This window comes from Anomaloglossus baeobatrachus, chromosome 1 (assembly GCF_048569485.1).
Source record: "Anomaloglossus baeobatrachus isolate aAnoBae1 chromosome 1, aAnoBae1.hap1, whole genome shotgun sequence".
Classification (NCBI taxonomy): Eukaryota; Metazoa; Chordata; class Amphibia; order Anura; family Aromobatidae; genus Anomaloglossus; species Anomaloglossus baeobatrachus.
In genome coordinates this window covers 694,012,614-694,033,579 of record NC_134353.1, presented here as the reverse complement: position 1 = coordinate 694,033,579, position 20,966 = coordinate 694,012,614, and the positions used below count along the sequence as shown (strand labels likewise).

Here is a 20,966-nt window from a genome sequence, read left to right as displayed (position 1 = left end):
TTTCCTGTCCTGGTGTCGCTCTTCCGGCCATCCTCCTTGGCCTTTTTCCTTGCCGACCCTTCTATCTTTTCTACAGTCCGGTCTGCAGCTGGGACTGTCCCTCAACTCTCTCAAGGGACAAGTCTCGGCTCTGTCAGTGCTGTTCCAGCGGCGTATCGCCCGGCTGGCTCAGGATCGCACCTTCATGCAAGGTGCGTCTCACATCATTCCGCCTTACCGGCGGCTCTTGGATCCCTGGGACCTCAATTTGGTTCTCACGGTTTTGCAGAAACCCCCCTTTGAGCCTCTTAGGGAGGTTTCTTTGTTTCGTCTTTCACAGAAAGTGGTCTTTCTAGTGGCCATTACTTTCCTCAGGAGAGTCTCTGATTTGGCTGCGCTCTCTTCGGAGTCACCTTTTTTGGTTTTTCATCAAGACAAGGTGGTTCTCCGTCCAACTCCGGAATTTCTCCCTAAGGTGGTTTCTCCTTTCCACCTTAACCAGGACATTACCCTACCTTCCTTTTGTCCGGCTCCTGTTCATCGCTTTGAAAAAGCGTTGCATACTCTGGATCTGGTGCGTGCTCTCCGGATCTATGTGTCTCGCACCGCTGCTCTTAGGCGGTGCACCTCTCTTTTTGTGCTAACCACAGGTCGGCGTAAGGGCCTCTCTGCTTCTAAGCCGACCTTAGCCCGTTGGATTAGGTCGACCATTTCGGATGTCTACCAATGTTCTCAGGTGCCTCCCCCGCCGGGGATCAAGGCACACTCGACCAGAGCTGTCGGTGCCTCTTGGGCTTTCAGGCACCAGGCTACGGCTCAGCAAGTCTGTCAGGCTGCCACTTGGACTAGCCTGCATACCTTTTCAAAGCACTACCAAGTGCATGCTCATGCTTCGGCAGATGCGAGCTTGGGCAGACGCATCCTTCAGGCGGCTGTCGCCCATTTGTGAAGTTAGGCTCCGCCTACTTCTCAGTTTTTCTGTTTATTCCCACCCATGGACTGCTTTGAGACGTCCCAATGTCTGAGTCTCCCATAGGAACGATAAAGAAAAAGAGAATTTTGTTTACTTACCGTAAATTCTTTTTCTTATAGTTCCGTATTGGGAGACCCAGCACCCTCCCTGTTGCCTGTTGGCAGTTTCTTGTTCCGCGTGTTATCACCGGCTGTTGTCGTGGACAGAGTCTCCGGTTGTTCCGGTTCTTGCTCTGTTTTTACTTGTGGGTGGCTATTCTCCTTCAGCTTTTGCACTAAACTGGCTAGATCTTGTTCTCCAGGGGGTGTATAAGCTCAGAGGGAGGAGCTACACTTTTGAGTGTAGTACTTTGTGTGTCCTCCGGAGGCAGAAGCTATACACCCAATGTCTGGGTCTCCCAATACGGAACTATAAGAAAAAGAATTTACGGTAAGTAAACAAAATTCTCTTTATATATATATATATATATATATAATCTCAAAATTTGCGATACTTTATAGGAGATAAAAAAGAAGAAAGGCATAAAGGAAGAGCTGCAGCTAACAAGTAAACAGAAGGAAATGCTGCAGGCACAAATGGAGAAAGAGAGTCAGATCCGTAAGAGACTGAAGGAGGTGAGAAAATCTTAACAATATAAACTTACATTCTTCCACAAGGCAATAGCCGGTTTTGCAGATGACGCTAGTCAGACATTACTTGTGAAGTAGGAGCTTTTGTACTCTTAGTACAGAGGTTCCCAACTTTTCTTACCTTGAGAGCCTCATACAACGTGAGTTGATTGTAGAAGCTATATAATGAACCGAGAACAAGAAAATAAAAGAGGGCTATGGTTTTCACCCAATTGCAGGGGTGGGCCGTTATCCCAAAGAGCTACATGAGAAGCAAACTGAGGCTTTGGCGCAACTGTGATTCTATACAAACCTTTTAAAGCTTGTGAGTGTTATTTAAGGGAACCTGACAGCGGATACATGCTGCCCGATCCACTTGCAGGACGTATCAGACACTGTTTGAATGATATCAGTTATGTATGTTTGACAGAAATGGGGAAGCATTTAAAAGCCGCCGAAAATGTGTGCCTAGTCAGAAAGGCGGGCTACCGTCAGCTTCTTCCCGCCTACTACCAATGAATGACATGTCTCTTTCTATACATACGCGCAGGGAGAGAACCGTCAATCAGTTTTAGCGGGCTGGATGAAGCCCCTGGGGACCTACCTGTCTGATGACTTTCCTGTGCGGCTTGGTACCTGGCGGCCATTAGAATATGTTTTTCTCTGAAATGTGGCAGCGTTTTAGAGACGAGCATACATTTCAGAAGTCATACAGCCAATGCCTGTGGATCTGGCAGCATGTATCAGCTGACAGATCCCATTTATTTAATACTTGGTGATAGGATTGATAAAATTGTTTCTTTTTCTCTTAGTTGGATGTGGAGCTGGAAAACACTCTCCGACTTCTGGACTGTATCATCCAGCAGAGCTCCCCTGGTCTTTCTCAGCATATCCCTGCACTGACCAGCAGCTTATTGCCTTTACTCAAGTCTCCGCTCTCTGCCTCTCGGATCCATGTTCTCTTTGTGCGGTTAGCTGGGAGCGTTATGCCAGCACATTTAAGAACATTTGGTAAATAGCCTTTGTTTCTTTTAGTAATATCTTGAACAGAGATTGTCCTTGCCACGAGGTTTTACATCTCTCAGAATTGGCAGTGATATATGGCTTTTTTGTGCATAGGAAAATTGCTTGCCCACATTACTCTGCGCTTATTGAAACCAGAATGTAATCTGGATCCCGCCTGGTGCCAGGAAGATTTGCCAGTAGCAGTGAAGAGAGCAGTAACCCTCCTACACACTTATACCGTACCCAAGCGAAAGGATGACCCAGGTGAATAAAGCTTTGTTTTTTAATCCTGTACCTAAGAAATGCTGCAGTATGTGGATCGTAGCCCATCTAACTGGTTTCAGAGTCCTCCAAGAATAATCTAGTATTTCTGATATACATTAGGTAAAATGATTGATGTGACATGGGGTGGGATGTTTTACTTTTGAGAAGTGTTTGGTGTCTCCACACACAATGCATTAGGCACCATGATACGAAGGTCTCTGCTCTGGCAGCTACAGACTATCAACGAGGCTGCTGGATCCAGGTCCAGCAATTTTTTTTTTCTTTCTCAGCTTTAATTGCCTTATTGTCTTTCTAGTGAAGCCACTGTGGGAAACCTGCTGCTAACCAGAAACAAATTCTGCATATCGATATTAAAAATTAATTACCAAATCCTTTAGATAGTTCCATCATGCACATGTATGTCGTATGCAAACTTATTAGACCTGCTCCTTTACGGATCAATATTATTTGTGAGAGCTGTAAATCTGCTGGATTCTGTGATTAAAGATTTCTGTGCAGTCAGGATATGTTTTCCTTAATCATTATAGGCAGACGTACAGTGAATGGTAACACCGGATCTTCATTTCACAGTAGTCAAAGGTGACCTCCTCCCCCTCCCTGCACACAACACAGAACAAACCTAGAAGACTCCCATAGCAGTCAATAAACCTCTCCAAACTATTGTCTCCAGAATCCATGTGACTGCTGTAAAGCATATCTCTGTTTGCTGCACAGGCAAGATGTCCTCATGAGCATAGACAAAAAATATAACAATCTGACATCTAGGTATAAAACAGCATAGAAAAAATTGCTTCACATTCTGATTTTAATTAGTTATTAAAATATATCATTGATACATTCCTTTAGAAACATCCATAGCAATTTTGTGAATGTATGGAAACGTGTATGTAATTTCACAAAGTGACCAGGGAACACAGGGAAACCTATACTGGCCTTACAGCTGGGGCCCCTGTGCTCTCACTAACACCCGGAGGTATCCTTGAAGGTAGGGAGGTCCGGGCCTCCAACCTAGACTCCTGTCTTTGTTCCTGATGATAAGCCCTCCCTCCACAACCCACCACCCAGGTGGAAGGGGTAAGAAGCGAAGTCAACAAACCTACCGACAAATAAGGACAGGAGATAGGGCCTAGGTTTTAGGCCAAGACCTTCCTACGTTCAAGGGTACTTCCGGGTGTAAGGGTGAGCACAGGGGCCCCAGCCTTAGGGCCAGTATAGGTTTCCCTGTGTTCACTGGTCATTTCGGGACATTATAACTGGCCGAACTTTTTCTGTAGGGCCCTTATGGCTCAGGCGAATGCTTTGGCTCAGTTTTTGCAGACCAAGTCACAGGAGGTGGTTGAGATGTATGCACAGGTGGTGCAGGATCTGCAGCAGATGGTGGGTCTGTTGGTGGTCTGTCAGACGCTGCCTGAACCTAAAGTTGCCCTCCTAGACGGATTTTTTGGGGAGCGCAACAAGTTTAAAATTTTCAGGACGCATGTAGGCTTTGTTTTAAGCTCCCTCTTTCATCAGGGAGTGAGGAACAGCAGGTGGGATTGTAGTCTCACGGTTGCGGGACCTGACCTGGACCTTTTCGCTACCAGCCGATTCTGTTGCTTTACGCTCACTTGACAATTTTTTTTGCAGCCATTTCCTTTGTCTATGGTGATCCCGTTGTCCTTCCCTAGGAGGAGGTTGACATGTCACTTCTTAGAACGCGCGCTTCGGGCAGCAGCCGAAGCGCTGCGCTCTAAGACGCCACGTGCGCACGTCTCCTGCTTAATCTTCATAATTATGCTGGGGACGCAGGACGCATGCAGATACGCTGCGGTAAAGATCGCAGCGTAACTGCATGCAGATACGCAACGTGCGCACATAGCCTTAGTTCTACCACCCATGTAGACATGTTACTTAGCCACTCAGTTTTGACACGTTTAGGCCCTGTGCGCACACTGTGTTTTTACCCGCGTTTTTTTTGCAGCTTTTGCTGCAGAAATTTTTTGAGAAAATTGTTGTAACCTTTCTGCAGATAATTCCCCAGAAAATCCTAGGGGAAAAAAAAATAGTTGTGCGCACACTGCGTTTTTTTTCTCAAGAACATTCTTTCTGCAGAATTTCTGGGGAAAAAGAATTTGCATGTCACTTCTTTTCTGCAGGTACCTGCGTTTTTTGCTATAGCTATATGGTAAAAAACGCACGGACCAACCTTTGGTAAAAACGTGGTAAAAACGCATGCGGTTTTCGGTGCGTTTTTTGACTGCAAGTGCGCTAATCTTTCAGACTCAAGAAATTTCTTGAGAAAAATCCTTTTCTTCATCGTTCCTTATGGGAGACCCAGACCATGGGTGTATAGCTAGCGACCTCCGGAGGACACACAAAGCACTACACTCAAACGTGTAGCTCCTCCCTCCGGGCTATATACACCCCCTGGATGACAATCTACCCAGTTCAACGCTTTGTGTTTCAGGAGGATACACACACTTTTATTTCCTCATATTTTTTTCAATTTTATTTTAATTTTTTAAAGTTTTGGAAGAAAAGCGGGTCCAATCTGGACTCCCGGCATGTCCCTTCACGCTCCACTCTGCGGGGTGCTGTTAAGGTTGATCTTCATAAGGCTGGAGCCTTCACATGCCGAGCTCCTTCGCATCCTCTGTCGAGGCTCTGTTTGAAGTGGGAGCCTCCACGGTCCTCTCTGCTTGCAGGAGGCCGGCTCCATCCACAGCCCTGTCTGGTCCCTGCTGGAAGGAGCGTTAACCCCACTCAGGGACATGGCCCTGCGTCTCAAAGCTAAGTATTGAGACGTTTTTTCAGGGGTCCCGGGTGCTTTTATTATGGGGGCAGTATGTGCTTTAGCGTTACTGTTAATTTTGGCCGGTTCTGGGAATTTCCCATGAGAACCGCGCCGACGGTGCCTGCTCGTCGGCCGCACTTTGAAATCTAGGCCCCGGCTTCAGTTTGGGCCTAGTTTCGTTTTTGGCTTCTGCTGTATGTTTTGCATACAGCGCCGCCCACCGCCCGGCCAGCAGCAGGGAAGGGCACTTCTCTCTAAGGAGATGTCCCCTCCCCTGTCTACCCCCCTGTATCTCTGTGCTTCTGTTTTCCCGCTCCTGGGCTTATACACGCCCCCCCTCCTTCTCCCAGCGCCATTTTATCAGCGTTTTTATCACTGAGAAGCGCTGGATGTTGCAGCTGCATACTTTTTGGAAAGCTGTCACTTTACAGGGGAGCGGTGAAATCCGGAGGACACAGAGAGCAGGGCTGGTAAGCCACAACCTATGGTTGTGGATTTTTATACACTCAGGCTTTCTACAGGAGTGTGTTTTGGCTGCAGAGCTTCCTCCACAGCAGCATGTCTGTCACTAGGAGCAAAGCTGCAAACATGTATGCTATATGCACTGCTTGCAAGCTAATTCTGCCAGAGCCTAGCACGTACCCACATTGTGATAACTGTGCTAATATGGTTGTGTCTCAGCCTGGAGCCTCCTCAGGGGTCCCTCAGGCTGCTTCGGTCCCGGTGGCTGAACCCCCGGCTTGGGTAGCATCCTTTTCACAGGCTCTTTCCAAGTCGTTTGCCGATTCCATGGGGCAGCTGTCCCAGACGCTGCTGTCTATGCATCAGCCTCCCTCTCAGGGTGTCTCTGCGGCTCCGAGCTCTGCAGAGCCCTCAGAGCAGGTCCTAGGACCCCGTCCCCCTAAACGGAGACGCACGGACCCTTCTCCTTCCTCGTCCCACGGCTCTGATTCACAAGCCGAGGTGCAGGGCGAGGAGGATTCCTTTACTGTGGGCTCAGACGCTGCCTCTATGTACCCCATTGATTTGTCTGAGGGTGATGCGGACGTTAGTGACTTGATTGCGTCCATTAACTCCGTACTGAACCTCAACCCACAGGAGTCAGAGGATCAACCCTCTCTGGTAGAGGTACACCAGTTTACCTCCCCTAAGAAACCTAGGAGTATGTTTTTTAACCACTCCAGCTTTCAGACCACTGTTAACAAGCCTAGGGCCTGTCCTGACAAACGTTTTCCGAAACGTAGTTCAGATGACCGTTTCCCGTTTCCACCGGAGGTGGTTAAGGACTGGGCCCAGTCCCCAAAGGTGGACCCTCCAGTGTCCAGAATCTCAGCCCGCACAGTAGTTGCGGTGGCCGACGGCACTTCTCTTAAGGATCCCACTGACCGCCAGGTTGACCTTCTGGCCAAGTCTGTATTTGAGGCGGCAGGAGCCTCCTTCTCTCCGTCTTTTGCGGCGGTGTGGGCTCTTAAGGCTATCTCTGCCTCTCTGGCGGAGATTCATTCCCTTTCCAGGGACTCTATTCCTGAGATGGATGCCTTAACTTCCCGAGCTTCGGCTTTTGCATCCTACGCCATGTCTGCCATCCTGGAGGCTTCTCACCGCACGGCAGTGGCTTCCGCTAACTCCCTCGCGATCCGCAGGATCTTGTGGCTTCGAGAGTGGAAAGCGGACGCTTCCTCTAAGAAGTACCTTGCGAGTCTCCCCTTTACTGGGTCACGGCTGTTTGGGGAACAGCTGGATGACATAATTAAGGAAGCTACTGGCGGGAAGAGTACTTCCTTGCCACAAGCTAAAGCCAAGAAACCTACCCAGGGCAGGAACCAATCGAGGTTTCGTTCCTTTCGTTCCTCTAACTGGTCATCCTCTAAGCCCACAGTCTCGTCCACTACCGCCAAGGATCGCAAATCCAGCTGGCGCGCAAAGCCGCGTCCTCAAAAGACCGGAGGAGCCGCTGCCACCAAGGCAGCCTCCTCGTGACTATCTGGCCGCGCCAGCAACGTCCTTGGTCGGGGGCAGGCTCTCCCACTTTGGCGACGTGTGGTTGCAACACGTCGCCGATCAGTGGGTGCGGGATATCATCACCCACGGCTACAGGATACCTTTTTCCTCCAGCCCGCCAAACAGATTTTTTCTGTCCACCCCCCCCTGCTCCAAAGCCGCCGCCTTCTCTCAGGCCGTGGCATCCCTGCAGACCAACGGTGTAATTGTTCCGGTCCCCGCCCGGGAACGGTTCAGAGGTTTCTACTCAAACCTCTTTCTAGTTCCCAAAAAGGACGGTTCCTCCCGGCCCATCCTGGATCTCAAGCTTCTCAACAAGCATGTTCAGGTGCGGCACTTTCGCATGGAATCTCTAAGATCGGTCATTGCCTCAATGACCCAGGGAGATTTTCTGGCATCCATCGACATCAGAGATGCCTATCTGCATGTGCCTATTGCGGTTTCACACCAGCGCTGGCTACGCTTTGCGATCGGAGAGGAACATTTCCAGTTCGTGGCTCTTCCCTTTGGCTTAGCCACGGCCCCCCGAGTGTTCACCAAGGTGATGGCAGCAGTGGTTGCGGTCCTGCACCTCCAGGGGTTGGCAGTGATTCCTTACCTGGACGACCTTCTAGTCAAGGCCTCATCCAGTGTAGACTGTCAGCGGAGTGTCTCGCTCACTCTCGCCACTCTAGTCCAATTCGGGTGGCTTGTCAACCTCCCCAAGTCGACTCTGACCCCGACCCAGGTACTTTTGTACCTAGGGATGCAATTCGAGACGCTGCCGGCACTTGTCAAGTTGCCCTTAGTCAAACAGCAGTCCCTTCGTCTGGCAGTGCGCTCTCTGCTGAGGCACCGCCGTCATTCCATCAGACACCTCATGCAGGTGCTGGGTCAGATGGTGGCGTCCATGGAAGCGGTTCCCTTTGCCCAGTTCCATCTGCGTCCCTTGCAGCTGGACATTCTCCGCTGTTGGGACAAGCGGATCTCTTCTTTGGACAGGCTGGTGGCTCTGTCATCACAGGCCAGGAACTCCCTTCAGTGGTGGCTTCAGCCCCTCTCCCTTTCACAGGGACGGTCCTTCCTGACTCCGTCCTGGGTGATCCTCACCACGGATGCCAGCCTCTCCGGCTGGGGAGCGGTGTTTCTCCATCACCGAGCACAGGGCACTTGGACTCCGTCCGAATCGGCCCTCCCGATCAATGTGCTGGAGATCAGAGCCGTGTTTCTAGCTCTCCTAGACTTTCACCACCTATTGGCGGGCAAGCACATTCGGGTTCAGTCGGACAACGCGACAGCGGTTGCCTACATCAATCACCAGGGCGGGACTCACAGCCGTCTGGCGATGTTGGAGGTTCAACGAATCCTCCAGTGGACGGAGGACTCAAAGTCCACCATATCCGCAGTCCACATCCCAGGCGTGGAAAACTGGGAGGCCGATTATCTCAGCCGTCAAACCGTGGACGGCGGCGAGTGGGCACTGCATCCGTCAGTGTTCAGGTCAATTTGCCGCAAGTGGGGCACTCCGGAAGTAGATCTAATGGCTTCCCGGCACAACAAGAAGGTTCCGGTTTACGTGGCTCGCTCCCACGATCCTCAAGCCTTCGCAGCAGACGCACTGGTTCAGGATTGGTCTCAGTTCAGTCTGGCCTATGTGTTTCCCCCTCTGGCGCTATTGCCCAGGGTTCTGCGCAAGATCCGAATGGAGGGCCGTCGAGTAATACTCATTGCTCCGGACTGGCCCAGGCGAGCCTGGTACCCAGACCTGCTCCGCCTGTCCGTGGGGGTGCCGTGGCATCTTCCGGACCGCCCAGACCTTCTCTCTCAAGGTCCGTTCTTCCGCCAGAATTCTGCGGCTCTCAGATTGACGGCGTGGCTCTTGAGTCCTGGATCCTGACGGCTTCAGGCATTCCCTCTGAGGTCATCTCCACCATGACTCAGGCTCGGAAGTCTTCCTCGGCTAAGATTTACCACAGGACTTGGAAAATTTTCCTGTCCTGGTGTCGCTCTTCCGGCCATGCTCCTTGGCCGTTCGCCTTGCCGACCATCCTGTCTTTTCTACAGTCGGGTCTACAGTTGGGTCTGTCCCTCAATTCACTTAAGGGACAGGTGTCTGCTTTGTCGGTATTGTTCCAGCGGCGTATCGCCCGACTGGCTCAGGTGCGCACCTTCATGCAGGGCGCATCTCACATCATTCCTCCTTACCGACGACCCTTGGATCCCTGGGACCTTAATTTGGTCCTCACGGCCTTACAGAAACCCCCTTTTGAGCCTCTCAGGGAGGTTCCTTTGTCTAGACTTTCACAGAAAGTTGTCTTTCTAGTAGCCATAACTTCTCTCAGGAGAGTTTCTGATTTGGCTGCGCTCTCTTCGGAATCCCCCTTTTTGGTGTTTCACCAAGACAAGGTGGTTCTTCGTCCGACTCCGGACTTTCTCCCTAAGGTGGTGTCTTCCTTCCACCTTAACCAGGACATTTCATTGCCCTCTTTTTGTCCGGCCCCTGTGCATCGCTTTGAGAAGGCGTTGCACACCTTAGATTTGGTGCGGGCGCTCCGAATCTATGTGTCTCGCACCGCCGTTTTTCGGCGGTGCACCTCACTTTTTGTGCTAACCACGGGTCAGCGCAAGGGCCTTTCGGCGTCTAAACCGACCTTGGCTCGTTGGGTTAGGTCGGCTATCGCCGATGCCTACCAATCTTCTCAGGTGCCTCCCCCGTCGGGGATTAAGGCGCACTCGACCAGAGCTGTCGGTGCCTCCTGGGCTTTCAGGCACCAGGCTACGGCTCAGCAAGTGTGTCAGGCTGCCACTTGGTCCAGTCTGCACACTTTTTCTAAGCACTACCAAGTGCATGCTCATGCTTCGGCAGATGCGAGCTTGGGCAGACGCATCCTTCAGGCGGCTGTCGCCCATTTGTGAAGTTAGGTTTTGCCTACTTCTCCGTTTCGTTTATTTCCCACCCATGGACTGCTTTGGAACGTCCCATGGTCTGGGTCTCCCATAAGGAACGATGAAGAAAAAGAGAATTTTGTTTACTTACCGTAAATTCTTTTTCTTATAGTTCCGACATGGGAGACCCAGCTCCCTCCCTGTTGCCTGTTGGCAGTTTTTTTGTTCCGTGTGCTTCACGGCTGTTGTTAGTAGACAGAGTGCTGGTTTTGCCGAGTTTTACTCTATCTCTACTTATGGGTGGATGTCCTCCTTCAGCTTTTGCACTGAACTGGGTAGATTGTCATCCAGGGGGTGTATATAGCCCGGAGGGAGGAGCTACACGTTTGAGTGTAGTGCTTTGTGTGTCCTCCGGAGGTCGCTAGCTATACACCCATGGTCTGGGTCTCCCATGTCGGAACTATAAGAAAAAGAATTTACGGTAAGTAAACAAAATTCTCTTTTTCTTTGTCGCTCCATTGGGAGACCCAGACAATTGGGTGTATAGCTTCTGCCTCCGGAGGCCACACAAAGTATTACACTTTAAAAAGTGTAACCCCTCCCCTCTGCCTATACACCCTCCCGTGCATCACGGGCTCCTCAGTTTTTATGCTTTGTGTGGAAGGAGGCACACATCCACTCATGCATTCTCAGATTAGTTATATCGGTTGGAAGAAAAGTGGGCCCCCACGGGGCCCCCGGCATGTTCCCTTCTCACCCCACTACGTCGGCGGTGCTGTTAAGGTTGAGGTACCCATTGCGGGTACAAAGGCCGGAGCCTCATGCCGTCTCCTTCACCATCCCTTAGCGGCTCTGGGAGAAGTGGGATCCTGAGCGGTCATCCATTCACTGGGACCGTGCTCCCTCCGCAGCCCCTGTGGGAATCTGTCGGACAGGAGTTTATTTATCCTCAGGGACCGGGCCCTGCATCACTAAGGTACTCTGTATCCCCATGTGGGATGTGCATGGAGCGCCTTCATCCCGGACGCTGCAGCAGCTGCTTATTTGTGACAGCCGGCGGACTTCCGCGCCGACCGCGCCTGTTTGTCGGCCGCGGTCTTAAATTTAGTCCCCGGCTTCAATTGCGGCCTAGTAGCAAAACTCCCGCCCCCGGGCCTGTCTATCAGGGGTAAGGGCGGGACGGCCGGCCTGACGTCGGCTGTGAGGGTCGGAGCGTCCTGTATGTTTCCTCCCCCCTCACTGATCACTGTGGCGACTCCAGATTCCCGCACTTTTTCTAACGCCGCCCACGGCTCCACTCCTCCCCTGAGAGCTCCGGCAGCCATTTCTTTGGCATTCTGCCTGTGGAGGATTTCCTGGAAAGAGCTCTGCAACGCTGGGAGACCTAAGGCAGGGAATCTGGAGGACACACACTCCGCTTTTTAGCGGTCGGTAAGCCACACCGGTCACCCGGTGCTGGTCCCCTTAGGGTGCCGGAATAGATACTATATTTATATATTTCTGTTCGGTCGGGCTGTATACCCTTCCCATATACCCTCAGTGATCACTCTCCTAGGAGACAACAGCATGTCGTCCACAAGGAGCAAGGGTGCCAAGGCACAGGGTTATTTTGCGACCTGTACCTCTTGTGCGGCTAAGTTACCTGCGGGTTCCACCTACCCTCACTGTGAGCAATGCTCAACCCCTGTTTTGCTTCCTCAACCCGAGCCTCGGTCACTAGTGGGCCCCTCGGCTCAGGTAGAACCCCTTGCTCCCCCTGTCCAGGCGGCAGGGACAGAGTTTGCAGTTTTTGCTGAAAAACTCTCTGAGTCACTCTCACAATCCATGGCTCAGTCTATGGACAAATGGTCTGCTAAGCTGCTTGAAGCTTTGCAGTCCAGACCGGTCCTTACACAAGCCCCGGGCCCTGTTGGATCTTCACCTCCAGGCCCCTCTCTGTCCGCGCCGCAGCACGTTCCCAGGGGGGCCCTAGGTCTCACGTGGAGGACTCCGGCCCGGACCACAGTCCCAGACCGGCTAAGCGGGCCCGCTGGGAATCTTCCCCGACTTCTTCACGCTGCTCGGGTTCCCAGCGTGAGGACTCTCTGGAGGACAAGGCGGACGTCGCAGCTCAGGGCTCTGACACTGACGTTGCTCTCAATCTTGATACACCTGAAGGGGACGCCATAGTAAATTACCTTATCTCGTCCATCAACCAGGTGTTAGATATCTCTCCTCTGCCGCCACCTGTAGAGGAGTCGACTTCTCAGCAGGAGAAACACCAGTTTCGGTTCCCTAAACGTACACGGAGTGCGTTTTTCGATCACTCTAACTTCAGAGATGCTGTCCAGAAGCCCACAGCGGTTCCGGACAAGCGCTTTACTAAGCGCCTTACTGACACACGTTACCCCTTCCCCTCTGACGTTGTTAAGGGTTGGGCTCAATGTCCCAAGGTGGATCCCCCAGTCTCTAGATTGGCGGCTAGATCTGTGGTATCGGTTGCAGATGGATCATCGCTAAAGGATGCCACTGACAGGCAGATAGAGCTCCTGGTGAAATCCATCTATGAAGCCACGGGCGCGTCTTTTGCCCCGGCCTTTGCAGCCGTGTGGGCACTACAAGCTATCTCAGCTTGTCTGGCTGAGATTAATGCGGTCACACGTAATTCTGCTCCGCAGGTTGCGTCTTTGACTTCTCAGGCGTCAGCTTTTTCTTCCTACGCCATGAACGCAGTTTTAGACTCTGCTAGCCGTACAGCGGTGGCATCCGCTAACTCTGTGGCAGTCCGCAGGGCCATGTGGCTGCGCGAATGGAAGGCAGACTCGGCTTCCAAGAGGTTCTTAACCGGTTTGCCGTTTGCAGGCGACCGCTTGTTTGGTGAACGATTGGATGAGATTATTAAGGAATCCAAGGGAAAGGACTCCTCCTTACCCCAGTCCAAACCAAAGAGACCTCAGCAACGGAAAATACAATCGAGGTTTCGGTCCTTTCGTCCCTCCGCCAAGCCCCAATCCTCTTCGTCCACCAGGCCGGAGAAAGGCCAGAGGAACTCCTATGCGTGGCGGTCCAAGTCATGCCTCCAAAAGGCCGCAGGAGGCACTGCTTCCAAGGCGGCCTCCTCATGACTCTCAGCATCCCCGAACCGCATCCTCGGTCGGTGGCAGGCTCTCCCGCTTTTGCGACGCCTGGTGGCCACATGTTCAAGACCGATGGGTGAGAGACATTCTGTCTCACGGTTACAGGATAGAGTTCAGCTCTCGTCCCCCGACTCGTTTCTTCAGAACATCTCCGCCCCCCGAGCGAGCCGATGCACTTTTTCAGGCGGTGAACGCTCTGAAGACAGAAGGAGTTGTGATCCCTGTTCCCCTCCAGGAACATGGTCGCGGCTTTTACTCCAACTTGTTTGTGGTGCCAAAGAAGGATGGCTCGTTCCGTCCCGTTCTGGACCTCAAACTGCTCAACAGACATGTGAGCACCAGACGGTTTCGGATGGAATCTCTCCGCTCTGTCATCGCTTCGATGTCACAAGGAGACTTCCTAGCATCGATCGACATCAAGGATGCTTATCTCCATGTGCCGATCGCACCCGAACATCAACGCTTTTTGCGTTTCGCCATCGGGGACGAACACCTTCAGTTCGTGGCATTGCCTTTCGGCCTGGCGACAGCCCCACGGGTGTTCACCAAGGTCATGGCATCTGTTGTGGCGGTCCTACACTCTCAGGGCCACTCGGTGATTCCCTACTTAGACTATCTTCTGGTCAGGGCACCCTCTCAGATGGCGTGTCAAAACAGCCTTTCCGTCGTTCTGGCGACTCTCCAGCAGTTCGGGTGGATCATCAACTTCCCAAAATCCAAGTTGTCACCGACCCAATCACTGACGTACCTTGGGATGGAGTTTCATACTCAGTCAGCAGTAGTCATGCTACCGCTGGACAAACAGCTTTCGATGCAGGCAGGGGTGCAATCTCTTCTTCAGGGTCAGTCACACCCCTTGAGGCGCCTCATGCACTTCCTGGGGAAGATGGTGGCAGCGATGGAGGCAGTGCCCTTCGCGCAATTCCATCTGCGGCCACTCCAGTGGGACATTCTCCGCAAATGGGACAGGAGGTCGACTTCACTCGACAGGAACGTCTCTCTTTCCCTTGCAACCAAGACGTCACTTCAGTGGTGGCTCCTTCCCAACTCTCTATCGCAGGGAAAATCCTTCCTACCCCCCACCTGGGCTGTGGTCACGACGGACGCGAGCCTGTCAGGGTGGGGGGCAGTTTTTCTCCACCACAGGGCTCAGGGAACCTGGACTCCGATAGAGTCTTCCCTTCAGATCAATATTCTGGAGATAAGGGCAGTGTATCTAGCCCTATTGGCCTTTCATCGGTGGCTGGAGGGCAGGCAGATCCGGATCCAGTCGGACAACGCCACTGCCGTCGCATACATCAACCACCAAGGCGGCACTCGCAGTCGTCAAGCCTTCCAGGAAGTCCGACGAATTCTGCAGTGGGTGGAAGCCACAGCTTCCACCATCTCCGCAGTTCACATCCCGGGCGTAGAAAACTGGGAAGCAGATTTTCTCAGCCGACAGGGCATGGACGCGGGGGAATGGTCTCTTCACCCAGACGTGTTTCGAGAGATCTGTCGCCGCTGGGGAACGCCGGACGTCGATCTCATGGCATCACGGCACAACAACAAAGTCCCGGCATTCATGGCCCGGTCTCAAGATCACAGAGCTCTGGTGGCGGACGCATTAGTTCAGGATTGGTCGCAGTTTCGACTGCCCTATGTATTTCCTCCTCTGGCGATGCTGCCCAGAGTGCTGCGCAAAATCAGGTCCGACTGTCGTCGCGCCATTCTCGTCGCCCCAGATTGGCCGAGGCGGTCGTGGTACCCGGATCTGTGGCATCTCACGGTGGGTCAACCGTGGGCGCTCCCAGACCGCCCAGACTTGCTGTCTCAAGGGCCGTTTTTCCATCTGAATTCTGCGGCCCTCAACCTGACTGTGTGGCCATTGAGTCCTGGCTCCTAGCGTCCTCAGGGTTATCTCAAGATGTCATTGCCACTATGAGACAGGCCAGGAAACCAACGTCCGCCAAGATCTATCACAGGTCTTGGAGGATCTTCTTATCCTGGTGCTCTGATAAGGGTTTTACTCCCTGGCCCTTTGCCTTACCCACTTTTCTTTCATTCCTTCAATCCGGAATGGACAAGGGTTTGTCTCTCGGCTCTCTCAAGGGACAAGTATCGTCGCTATCCGTATTTTTTCAAAAGCGTCTAGCCAGGCTTCCGCAGGTCCGCACGTTCCTGCAGGGAGTTTGCCACATAGTCCCACCTTACAAGCGTCCGCTGGAACCCTGGGATCTTAACAGGGTGCTAACGGCTCTTCAGAAACCACCTTTCGAGCCGCTGCGGGATGTCTCTTTATCACGTCTTTCGCAGAAGGTGGCATTTCTAGTGGCAGTTACATCGCTCCGTAGAGTGTCGGAGCTGGCAGCGCTGTCATGCAAAGCCCCCTTCCTGGTTTTTCACCAGGATAAGGTGGTTCTGCGTCCGGTCGCGGAATTTCTCCCTAAGGTGGTATCCCCTTTTCATCTCAATCAGGATATCTCCTTACCTTCATTTTGCCCTCATCCAGTTCACCAATGTGAAAAGGATTTGCACTCGTTAGATCTGGTGAGAGCACTCCGGCTCTACGTGTCTCGCACGGCGCCCCTGCGCCGTTCAGATGCGCTCTTTGTCCTTGTCACTGGCCAGCGTAAGGGTTCGCAGGCTTCCAAGTCAACCTTGGCTCGGTGGATCAAGGAACCGATTCTCGAAGCCTACCGTTCTTCTGGGCTTCCGCTTCCTTTGGGGCTGAAAGCCCATTCTACCAGAGCCGTGGGTGCGTCCTGGGCATTGCGGCACCGGGCTACGGCTCAGCAGGTGTGTCAGGCAGCTACCTGGTCTAGTCTGCACACTTTCACGAAACACTATCAAGTGCATATCTATGCTTCGGCAGACGCCAGTCTAGGTAGGTGAGTCCTTCAGGCGGCGGTTGCCCACCTGTAAGAGGGGGTCGTTTTCGGCTCTTTTTATCGAGGTATACTTTTACCCACCCAGGGACTGCTTTTGGACGTCCCAATTGTCTGGGTCTCCCAATGGAGCGACAAAGAAGAAGGGAATTTTGTTTACTTACCGTAAATTCCTTTTCTTCTAGCTCCTATTGGGAGACCCAGCACCCGCCCCTGTTCCCTTCGGGCTGTTTGTTCTTTTGTGTACACATGTTGTTCATGTTGAATTGTTCTTTTGGTTCATGGTCTTCAGTTCTCCGAACATCCTTCGGATTGAATTTACCTTAGACCAATTTATAAGTTTCCTCCTTCCTGCTTTTGCACCAAAACTGAGGAGCCCGTGATGCACGGGAGGGTGTATAGGCAGAGGGGAGGGGTTACACTTTTAAAGTGTAATACTTTGTGTGGCCTCCGGAGGCAGAAGCTATACACCCAATTGTCTGGGTCTCCCAATAGGAGCTAGAAGAAAAGGAATTTACGGTAAGTAAACAAAATTCCCTTCTTTCTAGTGTGAACAGAGCATTAGAGGTGGGCTTTAGATGGAGTGCAGATGTTATGCTGGTTAATGTTGGAGGCACATACTGTAGGTTTAAAATGCATTCAAGGCAGATAACCACATTGCTACCAATTCATAAAACATGGTGGTTCTGCAAAAAATGGTTAAATGTGCCAGTTCTACAAAATATATACCTATTTGGAATAACCCATACTTTTTGTAATTTCATCAGTTGTTAGGGCTCTTGGAATTGGGATAGTAGATGGCTGCTATGTATATATGGACAGTCCACCAGAACAGCTAGCGATAGCCAAAATTTCATATCACACACGGAAAGTTATTGCCAAGCATTGGCTGCGAATGACTTCTTCCTGTATAGCGGAGGTGATCAGTAAATTTAAATGCCACAATTTTCTTAGAAAGTTGTATATAAGCAGAGGGTGATCACTACATTTTTCAAATACAAGGGAGAAATGAATCAACTGTCCAGGGGTGGCATCGGGAGCATTCTTGAGAAATAGGTGGATAGAGCTATTGGGTATAATGGGTAATTAGATATAGCATTGAGGTCAATTGCTACTAAAGTTTCTGTATATTGTTACTCAGGTGTCAATCCCTAGAGGGTTGGTAGGGGGAAGCGAGCTCGGGTTGGGGGATTTGGTTCTTCAAATGTATTTTATATACATCTGTTATCCATATGTGCACTTGTGATGCAACTCCAAAAGTGAATGTGTATAATGCTTGTTAAAATCTCTAAATGTTTTTGGATGTGTATGCAAAAACGTTTAACCGATATATTGCTAATCTATCCTTTAGAATAGGTTTTCAATTTCAGATTGGTGGAAATTCGACACCTATCCCCCTATTGATCAGCTTTTCCAAGTACTTCCAGCAGCTAGATTTTATTAGTTGCCACAGCAGGGTACTGCTAGTCCAGCTCTATACATTCACATAGGGGCGAATGTGCAGTACCGTTCCCGGCCACTATACAGTTGGCAGAGCTGTTCTATGCAGTTTCAAAACTCATCACATCCCGCTGTCGATACCGGGAACAGCTGATCAGCGAGGGTTCCTATTTTCACATTCCCCGCTGATCTGATATTGATATCCTACCCTGAAAACAATTCATCAATGTAAAAGTAGTGGACAACCCCTTCAATATAGAAAACACAAGAGAATGTGTGAGTGGTTTATCTCATGGGTACTGATATTTTTTTTTTTTAGTTGTCTCATGAAATGTTTTAATACTTTTCTTTATTCCAGGGTCATCTCCTCTTTCGGCTCCTGCGTTCTCCTTTGCTTTCCCCTTTCTGAAAATGGTTTTGATGGAGACCAGTAATAACAGTGAAGATAATGAGGATCTTCTAGTGGAAACCTTGCATATCATCACCGTTCATTGCCAGCTACGGTCTTCCCAGAGTCAGGCCAAACATGTTGATGAAGTAAGTAAATCCATTTACAGTGGCTTGCGTGGTTCTTGTGGGCTTGGGGTAGATTTACTTATGTGTTTTCCTGTTAGAATGGTCCGGAGTTGCTGCCTCGTACTGATATGTTGCTGTTATTAACTAGAGTGATAGGAACGGCCGCCCCAAGATTACAGGTAAGTGAGAACAAAATGTTGTTTTCCCTTGTTTTGTCAACACATTTAGCGCTGTATTCTGCATAGCTCGGCAATTGAACTTAGTAGTTTAGTGGAGATCTCAGCTATCTAAAAGGGTTCCTGGGTTAGAGCAGTGGAGTCCATATTTGTGACGGCATCGTTGCTTGCAGGTCCTAGCTTCCAATGCGCTGACATCGCTGTGCACTAGCAGTGGTGGAGGAATCGGATGCACATATGCAGAGCAGGACGAGATCGATGTGTTACTTACAGCTTTACAGTCATCCTGCTCGAATGTGCGTGATGCCGCTCTACGGGTGAGTGGTGATCACCGTAATATTAATTTCTCTTTACTTCCCACATGTTTTTAGAACAGGGTCTATGATTCATTCTTGCATGTAGTTTGTCCTCAGAATACATTATTCCGTTTTAGGGATTAATGGAACTGGAGATGGTGTTACCAACACCGGATACAGATGACACAAATGGACTTGCCTTGTTGCACCGGCTGTGGGTGATGAGATTTGATGTTGAAGCAGAAATAAAAGCACAATCTGAAAGGTGAGACGCCCTCAACTGTGACAATTTATTCATACATAACCACAGGGATGGTATATAACAAAACGTTCAAACACTACACTTGTGTTATTTCATGGACAGTACATGTATTTACTAAAATCGACATGTCGAACGTGCTGACAGGTCCTCCTTTACATTGCAGGCCAGTGCGGTGAGCTCTTAGCAATATGAATACTTGTCCCGTTATTTCAAACATTTTTTCTGCTCATAACTTTCTTAGGACTTATATTTGATCATTTTCTTTTAGATTTTGGGACGACCTGGATTTGAAATTACGACCCGACCTGTGTTCCTTACTAATTACGGATGTAATTCATCATGAAGATGCAATAAGGCAGTCAGGAGCTGAGGCGCTTTCTCATGCAGTCGCCACATATCGCCATCAGGCCTCTGAGGTTATGATCAGATTAATCCAGCTGTACCATGAGAAGCTTTATGTAAGTTTGTTTAATTCTGGAAGACTAGAACAGTGGTAAGCGTAGGTATTCTAGGGTCCTGCCAGGAATCTAGGACTTTCTTACTGAACTCTGGGTGGGTTGGGAGCATTTCTCAGGTAAAATTATGACTATAGGAGTAAGACTATAGAGATTGCTGCCACTAGAATATAAAATAATTTAATACAAAATACATTTTTATAACCATTTTTTTTTCCTGGATTATTTTTTTCATCATCCATTTATTGTATATATATATGGCTATTGCAATGCCTTTCCCAGTCTTGTTATAAATTTGTCTTTGATATTGCCCAACCCTAAAGCTAGCCATACGCATAAAATAGCTGTTGGCCTTCTAAGGGTTATGAAATTGTTTACATTCAGTTTAACGCACAATAATGTTGCACTGCGATTTGGAATTAAAGTTGTCTTAATTTTTATATCATAAAATGTCCTAATTACCTGTGCAATTATGGGTAAGTGGCTATATATACTCTTACCAATCACAGTCTTTCTTGGTTTCCAGTGTTGCTCAGTGCTCTTGTCCGCATGACGTGCAATTAGTCTTAAGTGGCTCACACAGGGGTTTATGTTTGAGCCGCAAGTCGCTTCTCTTTGTAAGTCTCTAGAGTCTCTTCCTGAGACTCTATTAGCTTACATTGAAGGAAGCTGCTCTGTCCAATACAAGTGTCACCAAGCGAGTTGACAAAAAAAAAAAAAGAGGAGTGGTCATCTGAAGCGGAACGACACTGGAAACCATAGAAGACGGCGATCGGTAAATATAAGTAATTAGGACAGTGTATGAAGCCAAATTGCATGCTCTACGTTTTCTTTATTTGCATAATGTCTTTGTTTTAGAGACCCCCACCGATACTTGATGCTTTGGGAAGAGTGATTTCAGAATCTCCCCCTGACCAATTTGAAGCAAGGTACTTAAATCTCTTTATATTTCTAGATACTTTTATATATCTGTCTATAAAGATATCTTGATCTACAAGGTATGTACAGACACAAACGGGTACACCAGGTATTACCTTGTTCCATTGTTTTCCTTTCTCACCCTAGGTGTGGAGTAGCTTTGGCATTGAACCAGCTTGCTCAGTATCTAGACAGTTCCGAAATTAAGCCTCTTTTCCAGTTCTTTGTCCCTGATGCACTCAATGATCGTCACCCTGATGTCAGGAAATGTATGCTGGACGCTGCGTTGTCTGCACTAAACACCCATGGCAAGGTGAGATTGTAGATTACATAATGTATGGGTTCTGTACTGTTACTTACAGTATTTTGCTCTGTACTTAGCAGACTGTTTTTGTTAATAATCCCATTCACTAACTTCCTATTAAAATATA

General features: G+C 49.9%; 1 protein-coding gene across 2 annotated transcripts in view; it reads left to right on the top strand.

Annotated features, from left to right (window-relative positions):
• GCN1 (GCN1 activator of EIF2AK4) overlaps window positions 1-20,966 on the top strand; it is a 214,029-nt gene that overhangs the window by 126,698 nt on the left and 66,365 nt on the right. For both annotated transcript variants that reach the window (XM_075320343.1, XM_075320336.1), the window contains exons 23-32: window positions 1,453-1,566; window positions 2,373-2,571; window positions 2,680-2,829; window positions 18,271-18,449; window positions 18,527-18,607; window positions 18,778-18,921; window positions 19,038-19,165; window positions 19,431-19,620; window positions 20,476-20,546; window positions 20,683-20,848. In XM_075320343.1, coding sequence (XP_075176458.1) covers window positions 1,453-1,566; window positions 2,373-2,571; window positions 2,680-2,829; window positions 18,271-18,449; window positions 18,527-18,607; window positions 18,778-18,921; window positions 19,038-19,165; window positions 19,431-19,620; window positions 20,476-20,546; window positions 20,683-20,848 — 1,422 coding nt within the window. The remainder of the gene's footprint in view (window positions 1-1,452; window positions 1,567-2,372; window positions 2,572-2,679; window positions 2,830-18,270; window positions 18,450-18,526; window positions 18,608-18,777; window positions 18,922-19,037; window positions 19,166-19,430; window positions 19,621-20,475; window positions 20,547-20,682; window positions 20,849-20,966) is intronic.